Source organism: Schistocerca serialis, chromosome 9 (assembly GCF_023864345.2).
Source record: "Schistocerca serialis cubense isolate TAMUIC-IGC-003099 chromosome 9, iqSchSeri2.2, whole genome shotgun sequence".
In the NCBI taxonomy this organism is placed as follows: domain Eukaryota; kingdom Metazoa; phylum Arthropoda; class Insecta; order Orthoptera; family Acrididae; genus Schistocerca; species Schistocerca serialis.
Genome location: NC_064646.1, coordinates 15,098,518 through 15,119,175, shown reverse-complemented (window position 1 = coordinate 15,119,175; position 20,658 = coordinate 15,098,518). Strand labels below are relative to the sequence as shown.

The window sequence follows — 20,658 nt, the reverse complement described above, 5'->3', positions numbered from 1 at the left end:
CTAGTCATAACCTTTGTAGATTTCAAAAAGGTGTATGATTGCATCCATAGATCTTCAATGATGAAAATATTAAGGAATTTTGGACTTCATCCTAAATTAATAAAAATGATACAGTTAACTTTGACAAACACCAAATCCAAAGTAAAATTTAGAGGAGAAATATCTGAACCATTTACGATTAAAACAGGGTTGAGACAGGGAGATTGTTTATCACCATTGCTATTCAATTGTGCTCTTGAATATGTAATGAGAGAATGGTACAAGGAAAATCCTATGAATATTAAAATTGGAACTAAGAAAGATAAAAAAACCTAAATTGCTTGGGATTTGCTGATGACCTAGCATTACTAGCTAATAATATTCAGGAAGCCACAAAACAAATAACAAGCTTACAAAATATAGCACAAAAATTAGGACTCCAGATATCATTTGAAAAGACTGAAATAATGGTAACGGATCCACTTGTAATAGATCACATCACAGTGAACAATAGGGAAATTAAAATAGTGAAACAATTTAAATACCTGGGTGAAATTATAACACACAAATTGGACGAGAAACCTGCATGGCGAGCAAGAACTAATAAAATGATAAAAGCTCAAAAACTAACATGGTCTACTTACAATAAAAAATGTCTATCAATTAAAACAAAATTAAAACATTACAAGACGGTGGTTCAACCAGAGGTTACATACGGAAGTGAAACTCTTTTTAAAGTCACCCAGAAAAACAGAATTGACAAAATTTTAAAAGTAGAGAGAAGAATTGCTAGAACATGCATAAATAAGAAATATCAAAAAGCTGGGCAATGGCGGATAGTTCAAAATGAAGTGGTATACAGAGAACTGGAGCCCATCACTGATACTATACGAAAGAAAAGGATCTCTTTTTGTGGTCACATTCTGAGGACACCAGAAACCAGATTATCAAGGAAAATTATTGAGAAACTCTGGAATTTGAAACAACAAGGAGGATGGCTTAAGGAAATAAGAGAGGATATGGAAGAACTGGAAATAACTCTGGATGATTTGCAGAACAAAACGCCAAATTTAAAGAAGTTGAGGGACACAGAAGTAAGATTTAAACCAAAAATTGACAAACGACATACAATGAAAAGGGTATTTACAGATAAGGAACGACGAAAAGCATCGGAACGAATGAAGAGATACTGGGCCACTCCGAAGGGGAAAATACCAAAGAAGAGGACCAGAAATGATTGACTGAAGTGGTCCAATGAGGCCGTAAAAGCAGAAGAAGAAGAAGAAGAAGCACTGAACAAGCCTTACGCTCCATACATCATGAAATGATGTAAATTAAATGAACTATTGCCTATGTTAACATCCTTAACATAAATCCGAGTAAACTTATGTTAACACAGCAGTTTATATGTGAAATAACATCATACTCTTTATGTACTGACTTGTTACTCGAAAGTGTGCACTGAACACCATATTCAAAATACATAAAGTATATTAAGCCTGTGTAAAACAAGGTTTCAAAGCTGTAACCGGTCCATGTACATAACCAAATCAATAATTATAACAGAGCAAGAAACTCAATCCTTGTCTTATCACAATTTTCAGGAGTCATACCTTTCAAAATATTAGTAACATAATTTTTATGAGAGACTGGCTTAAGTGATTCACTGCTGAGTAGGATAATTCGAAGTGATACACATAATCAGATGTAAAACACAACAAGCCCCAATACAAAACAAAAATATAAAAATGAAGGGAGGATTCAATTTAAGTTGGTAATCCATATAAAGACCCACAACTAGCTACTGCACTACCATTGATAGATAAAAAGAAGACTAAACCAACATTATGGTCAATTTATTCTAATTCGAGACTATTTTGTTGTTTTAAAAATTTTAAGGAATAGTTATTTACATCATCTGCAGCTTCCAGGGCAGCAAATTGAGTAAAAATCTGTTCCAGAGGCTTCCGACAAACATTGGCCAAAACATTCAAACGACCTCTGTGTGGCATACCCATCACAATAGATTCCACTCCAAACTCTGTTGAGCTATCAATAATCTGCTTCATGGCTGGTATCAGGATTTCACAACCCTCCAAACCAAACCTTTTTTCACTTGACCATTTTCTTGCCAGAAATGCTTCAAACCTGAGGAAAAATACGAAATGTCAATTAATTTCATCAGTAACTGTTCTTTTAGAGAAATATAGTTTACAAATTACATTTAAAGATATAGTTGGTACAGGCTAAATTATCGTTTTCTTGCCAACCTTTTAAACAGCAACAATTTTTACACAAATTATAGTTGCCTGTACAAAATAATACAGAGGATAAAACCATTTTTCTTTCATCTAGAATGATTTATTCTGAAGTTGACCCATTATCTCACAGACAAGTTTCTGCCCTGTTGTTATTTTCAAATGGTACGTAAGTCGTGCGTGCATCATTTTGTTAAGAAATGTAAACACCTTATGCATGTGTAGAAAAATATACAACCGAAAACTGTAAACTTTAAAGAGTACCATAGGGAAGCGAAATTCTAAGTACTGCCAGCAGAGACATGCAAAGGTCCAAAAAACTATTCTAGCTTTTGGAACTATTAATTTATTCCTCTGGGAGAAAAGAGGAAGAAAGAGGGAGAGGTTGTAGAATGTTAGAGAGGAAAGAAATGTCACTCAGGCTCCATGATGAGAGGAACACACTTGGGAGATTTTCAATATATTTATTTATTTTTTGTTTGCCACAGAGTGGTTTCACACAAAACTGAAATCATATTTCAAACAAAATTATGGGTTGTCCACCCTTATGAAAACTGTGTTCACTGACCAAAACTAGGGCTTTAAGATATACACGTGTCAATGTCCTGTACAATGACGAGTCCTTCTACCTGTAGAAGAGCTATGCTAAAACCAATGCCAAGTTAACAGAGTACAGCAGACCAGCAGACTGACTGCAACTACTTGTCTCTCAGTTCCAGCCATTCCAACTCCCAACGATGCATGAGCCTTCTTGTCCCTGGATAGCTTACAGCATATAGAGGGCTTTTAGGATTTGCCACTGCAGGAACAGGCCTCGGCTATCACAACCAAGATCATTTGCTTGATTTCCGACATGCCCTAGCTTCCATTAGAATATCACCTCCGTCTCAGATGTACGTGAAAGAAGGTGTTCTCGACAAACAAAGCAATTTTGTCTGCTGAATTGATGCACTGTATGGCTTTTGGTGTTCTAAACAGTGGAAAACTCCACGTTGGAATATGAACAATACAGTGAAACCTCTTTATAACATTTTCCTCTATGTTACATCTGTTTTTTTCGGTCCCGACTAAAAGCCCATATAAACAATGTTAAATTTTCCTCTTTACTGCGTTTCCTCTATATTACAATTTCCTCCATGTAATGCTCATATTTTTGGACCCCTGGTCAATTATTTACCTCTTTATAACGTTTAAGTGACTGGATGTAGACGCATCGTTTTCCGTTCTGTGGATCCACAGTACGCACCGGCTCGGAAAGCCTGCACTCAGCGTGTTTCGTATGTCAGCGGCAGAACCTGGTTGCGTTACATGTGACGCACATTCTGCTTGCGATCTTTTTGGCACCATTTACTTTCACCCATCCACCTACCGGGCCCCATGTTTTAATTACAAAAAACTTATCATTTGATACATTGATCATTTGCAAATGAATATCATACTAGAGTATTATGGAAGTTTAAAATGTCATCTATGGCACCATTTGTCAAAGCTGATTAGTGGTATCCCGATCTTCAGTAATGCCCTGTAATTATTATTTGGAAGCCTTCCTCTTTATAGTGTTTTCCTCTATACAGTGTTTAGAATTTGTGGTCCTTTGAAAAACGTTATATAGAGGTTTCACTGTATTATGAAAAGAATAAAATCAAAGAATGGTAAATCCAGGTCGAAATAATGACAATATTATGAAAAGGATAGACTGGTACTCAGTTAACAGTCTTTTCGTTGTGCCTTTCTGCACCCGAATGTGTCATCTTTAAGTTGAGTAACAATCTATCCTTCTCATACTATTGTTTTAGTGTACCGAGGGAATGAAAACTGACATAGAAGTTATGACCAACACACATCTCACCTGCTCCACTGTCCTCAAGATTGCATATACCTCAATGTCGTGAACTGTGAATTCTCTTGGGATGGACACGGTCTAAAGAAACAAGCTAAGTTTGTCCAATTGCTTAGGAACATTAGAGGAAATTAGTAAGTTACTGTGGTTCTGGTACAAGATATTGTGAACACACAACTTATAAATTAAATCGTGGGTTCACCAGCCACAGCATAGACATTGGTGTGGAGCTGGTTCTTCAATTGCCTTTAGCCAGCCTAATCACGCCATGGTGGACAGTATCAAAGGCATTTAGACTTCTGTCTCACTGATCAACACAATTGGAAAACTTAACCAAATCAGGACAATACAAAAGGCTCCATAAAATTGGTCGAGATGTGCTCTACCTGTATTCTTAGACCTATGACTAAGGTACTTATGAAAGTTCAGTGCATAAGGAGAGCCCGTTTTCAAAACTTGCTGATGCGATCCTGGTATTTACTTTAAGTGATTTTGGGAAACCCTGATAAAAGCTGGATCAAAGTGGTTACATGTTGGTTGAAATGCTGCCCCTTTTAAAACGTCTTCAGTTTCTTCAGCGTTGTGCTACCTAGATTGGACAGAAATCTCAGGGTATCATTCACCTTGTTCACAAATACGGTCTTCCTAACAGTGCATACTATGATTTCATCAGCAATAAGAAAGGTGGTAGCACCCATTCCACTCCAAGAAATTTTCCTGCTGAAACCTTACTGCTATTCAATATTTCCCCCAAAGCCCCATTATCGAACTAAGAATATTATGGCCCCAGTGGCACCACAAGCTTTCTCCAGACTGAGGGGAGGGGGGGAGGGACTCCTCTAGATGATGCCTACATACGGAAGCTTGCTCCATAGCTGGTTACAGCAGGCTCAGGTGATGAAAGGTGTAATGAACAACTGACATCTCCAAATATGAGAAAGTGTGAGTAAGTATTTTGAGACCACCTGAAGTATTTCAGTCTTATCAGCAATTACTGAAAGTAGTGACACTGATTATGAAGCTGCACCTATTCTCACAACATGAAACATGGTAGCAGTACAACTCAGGTTGTGGAAAAGTCAAAGGTTACACTGCAAACTAGTAGTGGGAAAGGCAAAGGTCACACTAAAAACTATGAAAGGAAGAAAAGAAACTGACTTTAACGATATGAAGCATGTATCTCACGGTAATCATTACTCACCAAATACAAGCAGCATAGAGCGTCCCTTAGAGCGAGAGAGAACACCATACTGCGACTTTTGTTGAAACAAACATCAACAATCGTGCTAAGTGTCCTCCTGGAGTGTAGTTAATATCAGCTTATGGCTTACAGATAACTACTGTTGCTCAACTACCACAAAATAAAGTGCATACAGTTACTGACAATGGACTCCCAGAAAAATGAAATATTATATGAAACGATGATCAAACAATAAATGGAGTCAAACTTGTAGATTATTAGAACTCACTGACATTCTTCTTTGTAGCAGAAGGTGACTTATCTTCATTGAAGGAATAATCCCCACTGTCACAAACTGAAATGTGAATGATGTTTTAAAACTCTGCTGTAATGACCAACAACTAGGTCACATTTTGTCAGCTCTACGCATTCACAACAAATATTCTTAGCCCAACAACAGCAGTCAGCATGATCTGTGATGTTAGTTCACAAACCTCAATTGTATGCTATTGTTCACACATCTCAAAACACTACCTCTTCATTGACACCAATGAATTTGTGGTTACAGGAAATACAACATTCACTCAGTGAATGGGAGGCAGGAAAACAATTGGCACTTGGATGAAGAAAAAAACTAAAGACATATTATTGTAGTAGCAAGTAGTAAGCAAGAGCCTATCCCTCAGTCGTGTTTCCAGTAAACAATTTACTGCATTAGCAGAACCAGAGAAGAAAATATGGATGAAACAAGAACATACAAAGGGTAATGAAAGGGTTAAATGATACAAGACAATTCTGGACTAAACTTGAAGATGTCATGGCCAAAATTCCCAGGGATGATATCAAAATCTTAATGGGAGATTTCAATGCACAAATTGGCAGAGAGAAAGAACACCAAAAAACTGTAGGAAAATATCCAGCACACAGATTCACCAACAGAAACGGACTGAGATTTATTGAACTATGCCAACAAAATAATCTAAAAATAATGTCTACAACTTTGAGAAAAAAACCTAGAAAACAAAAGACCTGGAGGTCCCCCATACAAGAGATCGGCGAATATCAGATTGACCACATTGCCATCTCCTATTTCGTACAGAAAGAGATCCATGATGTCCAAGTCCGCAGAGGGGCGAACATTGACTCAGACCACTACTTAACACGCATTAAAGTGAAATTCACACCAAAAAAATTCTATCCGAAGAATACACACATGATGAAATTTGACACACGAACAATCAAAGAAACCAATCTGAAGGAGGAGTGGGAAAGGGAACCAGCTGACTCTTGGGAAAAATTTCGAACAAAAATTACAAAGAAGGCAAAAGAACTGATCCCATTGAAAAAGAACACAAAACACCCCTGGTGGGACTCTGGATGTGAAAAAGCACTGGAAGAAAGAAAGAAAGCCTTTCTGAAGTATAACAGTAAAAAATCCCCAGATAATCTAGATCACTTCCACAACACCAGAAGACAAGTGGCAAAAACAATCAGACAAGTCAAGAGGAAGTACCTCAAGGAACAGTGTGAGTCTATTGAAGAAAATTTCCGTAACTATAATGTACGAGACTTCTATAAGACCTTTGCTGGGAGAATCAATGGATACGGCTCATGAAATCTATGTTTCAGAAAACCAGATGGAAAACTAGCGCTCACAAATCGGGAAAATTGTGAGGAGCTGGCAAGATACTTTTCCAGACTCCTCAATTGCCCTGAACCTTCTTCAAGATTGCCTCAAGAAACTGCTATCTACACAAATCCAGAATCCCCACCACCTACACTAGAGGAGATCCAAAGACATATTCATAGACTGAAAAACAACAAGGCATCCGGAGAAGATAATATCACTGCAGAACTACTTAAAAATCTTGGACCACATTCCCTCAAAGAACTCACTCAAATCATCACAGACATTTGGCAGACAGAAAAACTACCAGAAGATTGGAAATGCGCCCTAATTCATCCACTGCATAAAAAGGGAGACATGGCAGATATAAACAACTATCGAGGAATCTCCCTTCTCCAAGTCACTTATAAAATCCTCTCAGCTTGTCTTCTTCAACGAACACAAGAACAACTCGAACACAGTATTGGTGAATACCAAGCTGGCTTTCGCCCTCACCGATCCTGTGCAGAACAAATTTTCAATTTGAAGACAACACTAAAATACAAAGCAGTCAGAAACAGTCCGATCATTTGTTCCTTTGTTGATTTCGCAAAGGCTTATGATTCAATCGATAGGCAATCTCTCTTTATTATCCTTGAGGAGCTAGGACTCGATCCGAAAACCCTAAACCTTATCAAAGAAACGCTCACAAACACAACTTCTAAGATAAAATTCCTGGGTGAAATATCAGAGCCCTTCCTGATCAAAACCGGCGTCAGACAAGGTGACGGCTTGTCTCCACTCCTCTTCAACCTTGTCTTAGACAAAGTCATCCGAGAATGGGAAAAAGAACTGAAGAATCAAAATTACTGGAAGCCTATACAACTAGGAAGATCTAAAGATGGTATTAAAATTTCATGCTTGGCATTTGCAGATGACGTGGCCATTCTAGCAGAAAACGAGACCACAGCAATTAAACAGATAGACATTCTCAAAGAATGCGCCGAAAAAGTTGGGCTACAAATTTCCTTCCAAAAAACCAAATTCATCTGCTCAAAATTTGAAACTCAAAAACTGACTACAAAATATGGGCAAATTGAGAGAGTTCCATTCTTTAAATACTTAGGCGAGGTCCTAGAACCCACAGGGGGAGAGAAAACTGCACAAAAAGTTAGACTGCAAAAACTGAAAAGAGCGTACTGGAAAACCCACATCTACAATAAAAAGTGTCTCTCCATTCACTCAAAAATACGACACTACAATACAGTAATCAAGCCCGAAGCACTATATGCCAGCGAAACACTCACACTCCATAGAAAAGGCGACCTGGAAGGCATCCTGAAAGAGGAACGCAAAATTATCAGAAAGATTCTTGGCCCAAAAAGAACGAAAGATGGATACAGGTTACAGTCTCGGAAAACTACAGAAAAATTATCTAACCTCGCCGCAGACATCCGGAAAAGAAGACTAAAATTTTACGGTCATATCCACAGACTCCCAACACCCAGACTCTCCCACAAAATTTTAATATACATTGACAAATTGAAAACCATACCCTGGATACAAGAAACCAAAACAGATCTAGCAAATGCACAAATAAATTCTTCAGAAGTTATAAACAGAAATGTATACAGGCAAAAAATCAATAGTTGGAAAGTACAACCCGAGAATGAAGTTTGCAAGAGACAGGGGACAAAATGGACAGAGGAAAGAAAGAGAATTCATGGGGAAAGAATGAGATAAGTTTGGAGAATTAAAAAATTGAATCGGAAAAGCTTTGCGTGATCCGTATGGGTCCAATCGCAGATAATAATAATAATATAAGACATGTTAACGTAGTCTTTCCCCCTGGCAGCATTTGTCAATAGGAGTAGAGGGAAATAGGGGGAGGAATGAGTATGAGGATGCAAGTAATAGAAGAACAAGACTACTTCCCATAATGTAGTGTGTAATTAAAATTTAACTAACACCTCATATGCACTAACTCACACAAACACTAGTCTCTTTCCTCTGTTCTTCCTGTTGTCCTATCTTTTATGCTCTTCCTCTGTGTTTACTATTTGATGGTATTCCCTTTCTTTAGTTTTGTGTGACCTTTTGATTGCTTAGCATTTAATTTTTAATATGTGAATGGTGGTTCCACATAGAAAACTTTATTTTATCAATAATTATAGAAAGAGTTATCCACTAACCCAGTTGCTCGAGTGAGTCTTGCGAGAATAAGCCTCTTTTCATCATTCGTTATTTCCATCACACCAGGGCTTTCCAGTTTTTGGCGTATCCAGTTGCACTGTTCCAGGGAATTTATGAACATGAATTCCACACCAATGTGACGGCAGTAGGCATTTTCAAGTCTTCTCAGGATCTCTCGTAAAGAAAGAGCTTTCTCTTTACCACCAATGAATGTAGTTGAGGGCAGCTTGAAAACACGGTCCATGTCGGTCTCCTCTGTATGAAAGCAGGTCGTTTGAAGATTAGTTTCACAAACAAAACACTCAAAATATCAATCTTATAACTATAACTAATAAATTTATATATCCACAGTGGTCATTATCAAAAAGCTAACACTCTTACTTTCACCCTCAACTACATGGATCTTGCCTTCCATAACAGCTGTAAAAAAACAGACAAGAGGTGACACCTTTGCCGGAAACATCACTTTCTCATATTCAATGGTTAAAAATTACATCCCTATATAAAAGGTTGCTTTTGTGCACTAAACAGAGCATTTTGAAGCAGAATTGTAGCATTCCCAACAACAAGATGAAGTTTGAAACCTAAAAGGTAATATCAATCATACATTACCATAACCCAAAACATGCAGGTTACAAACAAGCTTCATGCATAATTAAGTTGTGGCACTAAATTTGCAGAATGTTAAAAGCAATTGCACATCAAGTGGTACTATCAGAACACAATTATTGTGCTGTGCAAATGTGTGTTTAAATTAATTATTTATGGAGAAAATTAGCAAAGTTTAGACGTATATTAACATTAAATGTGATTTATTCACTGCAGGAAGGCAATGGTGTATGAAGGAATAATTCTGAATTGGCCCTGGTACGTACTTTCCATCATCGAAGCCACTTTCCGCTGCAGATCTTGAGAATAAGTGGTGCTTGCTCGCTTGCCTAAACAACATATTACAACATCAACATTCCACAATCAAATCAGCAAACAACAGGACTGCTGGAAGCAACTGGTAATGGAAGTCAAGATATTTGCACTTTCGTAGCTTAAACAGTGTTTGTAAATTTTATCCCATGCTTCCCCAAAACCAGGGGGATAATCCGAAGAAAGAGATTAAAATTTGAATAGTTATATGGTTAACATAGTCTTTAGCTGCATTTTTATGTATTAGCAGTCAGTAGCCTGTGACCAAAAGCAACTCTGCCAGGCACTTAAGTGTGAATTGCAGAGTAGTCATATAGATGTAGAAAGCAAATTATGACTATGTTCATCAGACACCAATTGCTTTCAACAGTTGACAAATTAGTAAGAGCTAAGCACTGTAGGCAGACAGAAAAGAAACTGCTGTTACAACTAGCATCACAAAAACATGAAAGAGAAAATGTTGCATTTACTAGTGTGCAACACTAGAGTAATTAATATGTATCATGCAAAGCTATGTAAACTGCTAAAGATACAATGAAAGCCTTTGCTTTAAATATGTACAAATTAATATAACGAACAAAAAATTGCTGTAGGACCACTAACTAGTCACAGATTATATTACATGTGTGTTATCTAAACATGGCTCACACTATATTACACACGTGTATCTAAACATTGTTCACACTACTTTACACACGTGTATCTATGTGGTCCATGTAACATTACAGGTGTTTATCTGAATCAGGATACGAGCCACTACTTGCCTTAAAACTACATCAACACAGGCAACAACACACTGAAAATTAAAATGTTTGCACAGTCCGGGTGGTCCCACGAGTTTGCATCAAATAAAGTGACAACATAAATTCTCACTTTGTTAATAATCTCTTGAGTACAGTGTCAATGCAGTAATACTCATTATGTAACCAACAGACTCATGACAGCCATCATTCTTTCTTACAAAGAGGCCACCTACATGACGAATGGTGTGTAGAATCTCCTTCACTACTGTTACAGTTTTTAATATTTTGTGAGGGCTTTCCACTAAGTTCTGATGCAATGAAGACTGGATTTGCTTTGATTACTACTTAAACCTGAGAACAATTGTTGCCAGGTGTTTGGGTGACCGATTTCTCACCCAGACAGTGCAAAAGCCCACCCCAATAATGTGTGACGACGTTTCAAGCTCACCAAACCAGCAAATTGATATTTTCTTCAAATCTATAAGAACACGAATTGTATAAAATGTTTTCAGAAAAATCCTTGTGTAATTTTGCCATTAATCAACTATTGGTTTGGATCACAAAACAAGAAAAACAACACAGATGCATCACAATACCACCCACCAAACTTAATTTCTGCCACATCGCCAGAGCTCTCTGCTGCACTTTGTTTGTCATCATAGCAACTGCTCAGCAACATCAAGTCTTGTCATCTTTCATCTTGCAACTTTCTTTATGGACTTTTTATTTTCCTCCCTAACAGCGCTATTAAGTCTACTTTTCTCCTTCATAATTAATTTGCCAAAACAATACTTACAAAACCTGTTTGTCAACACAAAGAAATCTCCTCACTACATTTGATTATTTCTATAATGGTGTGCCTATACTTCATCACTGCCACAACAAACACTAAAAAATATTTCAGTTCCTTCTCACACTGTATTAGAAGTCTCCAACAGGTATCTGTTCCACAGTAATGTTGCTCCCAGGGTAGTATCCCTGGTGGACACTAAAAATTCATCCAAATTCTACCTTGGCAGCCCCCAGAAGTCGAACTGCCAGTGTTAATAACCAGTAGACTGCCAGCTGTGGAAATGCTGAGTGGCTTGTAGCAAACATGGGAACAACCAAGTGCCAAAATCTGCTAGCAAAACATGGAAGATGGAGATACCATCATACTAGTGAAAAAGCAGAGTTTCTTACGGATGGCTAAGTACAATGCAACTTTAAATATACAGGTGCTGAGCTAGCAAAAAAGAGCATCTGAAAGGTGAAGTTCCGAAAGTCTGAAGTCACTAGGAGAACTGACAGTGAAGTAAGACCGGGACACATGTCGTAGCCATTCCTCCATCGCAGAGCGCAAGGGTCGCACTAACATAATGACACCACCCTTCTTAATAAATACCTGACTGATGAGTGCCGACTGCCCAGTGAGTAGTCTCGGCCCTTGTGTCAGCTGCAGCTATCCAATGACAGGGGAGGCTATGGAGTTCAACCTTCGGCACACCTAGCTGTCTTTGATTGCCTATGGAACCACAGGTCTGGCTGGAAGGACACCACTGCTGCCAGCTGCACTGACAACTTCCGAGGCCACACTGACCAGGTGCGGAGGCTGCTATCATCCTGCAGATATGCTGGAGGCTTTACCTACAAAGCCTGGACACTGTCCATCATCTGCTTCAAGTGAGTGGGCACCGCTCCTACTCCTCCCATTCTTGTGGCAGACAGCAATGCTGCTGGCTCCTGTTTCCTAAATGGGTAGTGACAGCCACCCTTGCATGCCAGTGAGTACTCCAGGTAGACCAGGGGCTAGACGCCCGAGTGCATATCTTCGACAACCATGAGAGCCCTTCGAGATCGATACACAGAGCTGGAGATTCTGCAGTTGACAGCCACTTGTGACGTAGCAGCCATCACACAATTTTTCGTTGTGTTGGTGATACTGTGGGATGAGAGCACGCCTGCCTTCTGCACCTGAAGAGGCTACTCAACTGGCCTAGTTGTGTGTGGCACTTTATTGTTAATGATGTTTTCTTGGTGATCATTAGCATAACTAGGACCTCAACACCACATCCTGCCCAGCTCTCTCCTGAAAACTGTAGGAGTCAGGATCTGGTACAGTAAAGTAACCCCTACAGTAAAGTAACCCCTACAGTAAAGTAAAAATTTGTAATTAATCGGAAATTTTCCTGCATAAATCAGAAGCAACAGACTGACAATGGTCAGAAATATTTCAGTGTGAGACTTTTGAATAAGAAGATTCATTTCACACCGATTTTATCAAAACTATTTTATGAAACACATTAACAATAAGTCTTGCCATCCAGGTACATACAAAAGAGCTTTTTTTTTTTGTTGTACCTCCCTCCCACCGATAAGGTTAAGAGTATGTGTAGTGAAAGACTGAATACTGATGCAAATTGAAAATATGATCACATTTATTTCTTGGGATATGCTTGGGCTAGTACTTCACTGTGTATGTGTTTACCTGCACTTGTGACCACACAGTTGGTGCAATGCATATTTGATGTATTCTTTTTGTGTGTTTGACAAGCCAACATGATGATGTTCCCTGCAAGTGGAAAGTGGTATCATAGTGGTCGACAATAAGAATTTTCCAAAGATCTGATGATGACAGCAATATTATGCTGAAACCGGTCATTGTGAAATAAAATAAAAATACCATGCAATCTAGGCTGTAGAAGATTTTCCTATTCGTATTAATAACAACTAGGTAATAAAACGAGAGTCTTAACATTTCCCACATTATACCATTGTGTGAAAATCAGATAAATTTGCGAAACATTCAAGAATGCAAAATCAGGAATTAAATTCCTAACCAACAACCCTCTACAAAAGCTAATTCGATTTAATGAAAGAGAACCTTTCAATAAATCAATATGTAAAATAGACCTATAGTGGATTAGTATGTCAAGTGCAGAAACATGTAACAGAAAATGTATTCTCCAAGCCCCCCTCCTCTCCCCTCCCTTTCTTCCTCTTCACTTCCTCTTCATCTTCACCTTAACCTTCCTCTTGTCACCCCCCCCCCCCCCCTTAGTTTCCACGACCCATTCTCTCTTTTTGTACACTCTGTGCACTTTTTGTCTTGTTGTGCAGCTGCAGAGTTATCTGCCTGTTTCCCACTAACCCTCATTGTCAGCTCAGTCAACTGCTTTCAATAATCTAATATCAATAATTACACTTGCTGTGGTCACAGGAGTGTGCGTTTGGGTGTTTGTATGTGAATGTGTGTACTTTTGCTAGAAAAAAGAGCTATTGCTCAAAGCTAGTGTGAATACTGTTTTCTGTTAAATGTTTCTGCACTCCACACATCAATCCGCTATAGGTGAGTGAGGTGAGTGGCTGCCTCTCCCTAATTTTGAGCATTGCTCAACCCAGGAATTTCAATTTTGTTATTCTAACAATAAATCAAGAGTCAACAACATCCATTGTGGTACATGCTTCAATGAATATATTAGACAGACAAGATATATTGTTACAAAATGGCTCACGAAACATTTTAAACATTAGTAGTACCTCCATATTGAGCATTCATCTTAGGAGAGTAAACGCACAGCAGGCAATATAGAGGTGTCCTCCCACATCTTGTGCATGGTACAGAAGGGCAGAACCATGAATATTGTGGGGAGGAAATGGAAGTATATGATCATCTTAAGACTTGTCCAGAAAAATATGTTAAATGAACAAACAGATACTTATAAGATTTCTGGATAACTTCAGTTTGGGCTTCCAAACTATGGGAAATGGTAGATGAATGCTCCATGTGAACACCTACAGCACCGTACCTCCTGACTGTGTATCTCAATATCTGTATCTCAATATCTCTGTAATATACTACATGTCAATTTATATACCATTCAAATATCTATGTAATAGCAAAGGCTTTGTAGGCACACCATAGTATTATATGTCTCTGCATGACTAAGTAGTGTTTTAACTCTTTTTCAAATGTATGGACCAATGCTTTTTACCACAGATAAAGTGTTGTATCCCTCATTTTCCCAAAACTTTTAGCTCCTCGCAAGAGAATATTTGTTTATGATACCAAAGGCTTATGTATCATGATGCCTGTGTGCACCTTCAGTATGGTCTTTGGCATTGTTCTAAATATGTTGAAGCTGTCTGCCATCTGTTTCCCACCAGTATGATATGAGATGTGTAGGCATCAAAAGGTCAGTTCCTCAAGAGTATTTTTAACTGTATACACTGGTAAACTTACAAAAGACTGATTTATTTGTCTGTCAGTTTGACAACAGGAGGACATATTTTGCTTTTTATACAGGCAGTTTGTACAACAAATATCAACAAGAGATATGTAAACTCACATCTACTGTTCTTTATTTCTGTTTATCTTGTTGGCAGCTGCTGTATTTCAGCATTTAAGTAGTTTTTTCCAATTGTCAGTTCTGATTATTTCACTTACACACTACGTAGTAACTACATCCGATTCCTGCGAAATGTTGAGCTTTAATCTTCATTAGTTATTTGTTGCAGTTGAACCACTTGATAATAGCATGAAGCTGAAACTGCAATTGTGGGATTTGCCATAAACACATGCAGCCATGGGTGGTGAAAAGATAGTCATTCAAAACATATTTCTCAAATATTTATATCCCTTTCTCCAAATATCAGATGTATATGTAGATCAGGAAGTCTTGCAGCTTTCATGGAAAGCAGCCCTATGATGAACTGTACAGCAGAATCTCTGGTTCATTCACTGTACACTGTCCAAATAGAAGCACCAGACTACAAACCCAAAATCAGAGAATTAAATCCTGTCCCCATCATTGTTTTTCTCTCTTCTGGCACTTAAGGGGGGTAGGATGTCAAGTGGCCCGACTTGGAGCAAGACAGGCACCACAGGACATTTTAATTCCCACTGTCTATACTTTTACAAATAAATTCGTAAAACTTTGTCAGCATGACCAGCAGGGATTCAGGACTCACACTCATAGTAGTGGAAGTTCAAAAACATAAAAAAATAAATTTTTTTACATGTGAAATTTCGTCATTTTTTCATTCACTACTGGCTTCATTTGTTGCTATAGGTACACTTTTCTTTCTAAGCAAGGGAGATTCTTGGATGAATTTTGCACAGCACACAAACCATACTTACAGGTATATGAAACTCTAGAATTTATTTAATTTATGAAAAAATGAATGAGCTGTTGCATTTTAAACTTCATGTTTAGAAAAAAAACTCAACTCTTATAGTTATTTACCTCAATTTTTACCACAGTTTTTAATAGATTTGGAAAATTCTAGAGTTTCATACACCTGTAAGTATGGTTTGTATGCTGCACAAAATTCATCGAACAATCTCTCTTACTTAGGAAGAAAAGTGTACCTATAGCAACAAATGCAGCCAACAGTAAGTGAAAAAATGCTGAAATTTCACAAGCAAAAAAAAATTATTCTGTTATGTGTTTGAACTTCCACTGTTATGAGTGTGAATCCTGAATCCTTCCTGGTCATGCTGACAAAGTTTTACGAATTTATTTGTAAAAGTATAAACAGTGGGAATTAAAATGTCCTGTGGTGCCTGTCTTGCTCCAAGTTGGGCCGCTTGACGTCCTACCCCCTTAATGAGACATATACCTAGCAATATTCAGAGCACATAAATAATGTGAGATTATGACATGATTCAGATTGCATACTACACTATGCCTCGTAAATGACTGTTTCAGCTGTTAATGTTATATAAAGACACAAGCATACCACTGGAGTATAAAGGTACGCAAATCCCTAATCGTTATCAGTACTGACAACTCACACTCCACTTTCTGTTAGCATTAGCACCAGTTATGAGTGACGACCTCTTATGTCTGTCAAAGCCTGTTCATGGGTGGCATATATGCAAATCTTTTGGTTTTGTTTCTGCAGGGTAATTCAAACTGAATATAGTGATTACAAAATGGCTACACCTATTAATGCATAGCAATACCTCAATAAGCATTACAGAGAACCTAAAACAAAGTTAAAAATTTTGATTGTTGTACAAGAGCAGTGAACCTGAAGCCAGTGCTTATATGGTTAAGTATTTTTCTTCACTGTGCTGTTTGTTTTGACATATATTTATCTGGACATCCTTCAGCAATGCCTGATGCCCCAGCCTGATATGAATTCCACCTTTCTGCAAGATCCAGCACCCCAACACTGTGGTAAGGAAGATCGCACATGATATCGGTTGTATTGGGTATGACAACAGAGTTCTGCTCCTGGCCACCTTGATCTTCAGACCTAACACCATGGATTTATATTTAAGGGATTATGTGAAAAATCTTATGTATGTGCCTGAAAACAATTCCGGAAATCAAAATGTATATTTCTAATTTGTTCACATTGATGACTCCACACATGGTTCAGAATATATGGTGAGAAATGGGTTATTGTTTCGGTGATGTCTGCATGACCAACTGGATCAAATACAACAAATATATCTTTTTAAATTTCTTTTACATTATCTGTAATTCTTATCATTGTATTTCTATGCAATAAATAGTTATAGCCATTTGTAGTACAGGGTGTATACGCAGACAAGGAAAAAAAATTCCCGGGTTATACCCGGATATCTCATTTAAAAAATATACTTTTTCCTGGGTGAAAATACACTTTTTCCGTGCTAAGCGACAGCAGGCAGAGCACGTCAGAAAACACACATTAATGTGCGTGCGCAGCTGCAGTGGTGTAGGGAGCCCACATGTTAGTGTGTATAAAGCACTAAGAGAGCTTACATTATGCCATAAAAGAAACGGGGCATTAGAGGATACTCCAAGAGAATTGGAATTTCGTAAACAATGTTAAAATGTGTAATTTGGCTTGAAATGTACATTGGTTTTTTCCAGATTCACAATGAAATAGGTCCCATATGATATTAAGCTTTTCAGTGTGGTTTTTGGGATGTAAGTTCTCTTGGAGTACCAGTACTGTACTATCTCATATTTGATTCTTTATTATGGTATAATGCCATACATGGCAGAAGATGAAAATGTGCATTTGAAATTCAACAAACAGTTGGAACCAACCAATAATGTGGAATAAACACTTCGCTTCAAATAAATTGATTGTCTCAGCGGAAAGATTAATAAAGCCAAATTTCTTTAGCAAACTGACAAAAATAACTTCATTGTTCTGCAAGGCAATTAATGCTTGACTGCTAATAACTTTGGAATAAAATAAAATCAGAAAACTGAAAGTAATAATATATTTTTGCCCTCCGTAATTATGTGAATGTATTTTAATTCACTTGATAGCTGCCAGCAACAGAAATCCGTTTTGTTTCATTTGACATGGGAGCTGTAAACGAAGAGGAAACAGCGAAATCACTTAACGCAAACACGGGACATATGGAGACTAACCCTCTCCCCACTACAACTCTGCGCATGCACAAATCTGGCACCTAGGGCGCGGGAGAAAAATTTTTCTGATTAGCATCTGGCTGCTTGCTACTGCTGATACAGTTAGCAGCCACACTTCAAGCAGCGGGAAGCAGGAGAAGCATATAAGCGAGTCGACAGTACATGCACATGAACCCACTGGCAACTGGTCAAACAAACCTAATGTAAACAGTTGTGGCGTAATGCTCATAGAACGCAGTTTATTGTTATGAAGTATTACCTAGTCTTCACCCTAAGGCCTTTGACATATTTTTACTGTTTGCAGACACTTGTGTGTGTGCACGGTGTTTTTTTTTTTTTTTTTTTTTTTTTGTTGTTAATGGCACATTTCCTTTGCCACTCAAGTGTTTCCCCCTCCCCCCCCCCCCTCTCATTTATATTCTATTGCTGTAGTATCATTCTCCACTAGCAGAATACAGTAACATTCTTTGCTAGAGAATCAATTCTTACCAGTCAAAATTACAAGCATTTTACTGAATGCTAAAATAATGAAAAATTCCTGGGTTTTTCCTGGTTTTCTCCCAGATGAAAAAATCCCCGGATTTTTCCCGGTTGTCCCAGGTCATATACACCCTGTAATATTGCTATATTCCTTTTTAATTGCCCTGTGCAAATCTTGGGTGTATATGTATGATTCCTGTTGGCTGACATGTAACAGCATTACTCCACAGATTACCTATTTTCTCATTGGGAACCATGCAAATTCATTCTTACCAAGTCACAAGCAATTTTACAGCAGGTTTCTTTTTTAAATACTCAATCTTTAACATAACACAAAATAACACACTTTTTATAAAATGTTAGAATTTGGAAACAAAATACTATAGAGAATATTTACTTTGCTGAAGCAACATCATGAACCCTTTCGTGTTCAGGTATCTTACCAAAGCTGTAGTGGCTGTACAGCAATTCTGGAGGAGTTTTGTCATCCAGGTCTGCACTTGAGATTCCCAGGGGATCCAGCTTGGCGATGTGATGACCTCGAATCTGGCAACACAATTTGGATGGAAGCAAACCGCTGAAGATGTTACTGATCAAAAAATACTTAAAATGACCATCAACACATAATCCCAAAACTCTTACCAAGTTTTGAGAATGACCACATACTTCAGTCCTAATGTATCAAATTCAGCACCTAGGAGTAAACAATAAATAACCACAGTTATTCGAAAAAGGAAACGAGTCTAGAAATCTTCAGAACAGTGTCAACCATAATGAATTAAAAACCCAAGGAGATGTTGAAGAGAACTGTCGAAGATATGTGTAGGTCTCGCAAAATTGCAGGAACACATGATCATGAGCCTCAATTTTGTCTGCAAGCTTCTGCGCAAAAATTATGCGCAATTGCTGAATACTGAAAATACTGAATAGATGTCCGCCCCCGGTAGCTGAGTGGTCAGCGCGATAGACTGTCAATCCAAAGGGCCCAGGTTCGACTCCAGGCTGGGTCGGAGATTTTCTCTGCTCAGGGACTGGGTGTTGTGTTGTCCTAATCATCATCATTTCATCCCCATCGACGTGCAAGTCGCCGAAGTGGCGTCAAATCGAAAGACTTGCACCAGGCGAACGGTCTACCCAATGGGAGGCCCTCGTCACACGACATTTCATTTCACTGAATAGATTTGGTGAATGTGTAATACTAAGATAATGGTATTTAATGCTTGGACCAGTACAGCACAACGCACAAAAGCACAAACTAATTAATCTGAATATCCCAGTGCATTCTACCTAAAAAAGAGGTAGTTTTTAGTTGATGGTAAATGTGGAGACTTGCCAGTCTCATACTGAACCTTTCCAATTAACCACAATAATTTTTAATCTGCTACTCTCGAAGGCCCTCTTACAGATTACTAAAACTGACATTTCTGTAAATAATTTTAACATCCAATGTTCTTCTGTATTACACCATATACAGGTGAAGAATGAAGGGTTACAGTTTTCTAATAATATTTAATAACTTCAGATAGACCGTGGTACTCTCCCTCTCAGCCTCTTACATGAATATGAACACAAGCTTTCTGCAATACCCTTGGCAGAAAAACTACCGATCAAAAATTGGGGAGACTGCACCAAGTGAAAACAGAAGTAAAGTTTACTGATAACTTTTCATAACATTTACACACCAGAAATGTATTGACACCACCAGTAAAGGTAAAATGCCTGAAACAAACAAGGCATATACATCAAGAAGTGTATCCAAGTGTAAAAATATATAATTTTACATCATCAGTATGGTTTATAGAGTTTGCCAATACAAATGTACAATGAACCAGTCACCCATAAGAAAATCCTCCACCACAGCAACTGCAACATCTAGAGTTGCATGACAAATATAGTCTTAACCTAAGCCATACAATGAGCTTCTTACCATGTCATACAAGCTGTCTAATTCCTTTTTGGATGTGTAAAACTATAATTAGCACATGCACTAAATTATATTAAGTAGTATGCAAATTTTACCTAACTGCTAATCAAACACAAAAACTATGAAGCATCACTGCTTCATGTATCTTACCTGTGATAGTGAAGATAGTATCT

At 37.9% G+C, this 20,658-nt stretch overlaps 1 protein-coding gene across 5 annotated transcripts in view; it reads right to left on the bottom strand.

The window, feature by feature from the left end:
- Nucleotides 1–20,658, bottom strand: part of LOC126419295 (2-oxoglutarate dehydrogenase complex component E1-like) — a 135,005-nt gene that overhangs the window by 90,341 nt on the left and 24,006 nt on the right. For 2 of the 5 annotated variants that reach the window (XM_050086463.1, XM_050086467.1), the window contains exons 4-7: nt 19,005–19,107; nt 9,932–9,994; nt 9,056–9,311; nt 1,893–2,127 (exon numbers count right to left, since the gene is read on the bottom strand). In XM_050086463.1, coding sequence (XP_049942420.1) covers nt 1,893–2,127; nt 9,056–9,311; nt 9,932–9,994; nt 19,005–19,107 — 657 coding nt within the window. The remainder of the gene's footprint in view (nt 1–1,892; nt 2,128–9,055; nt 9,312–9,931; nt 9,995–19,004; nt 19,108–20,658) is intronic. The other 3 variants (XM_050086465.1, XM_050086468.1, XM_050086464.1) reach the window with 2 other exon arrangements.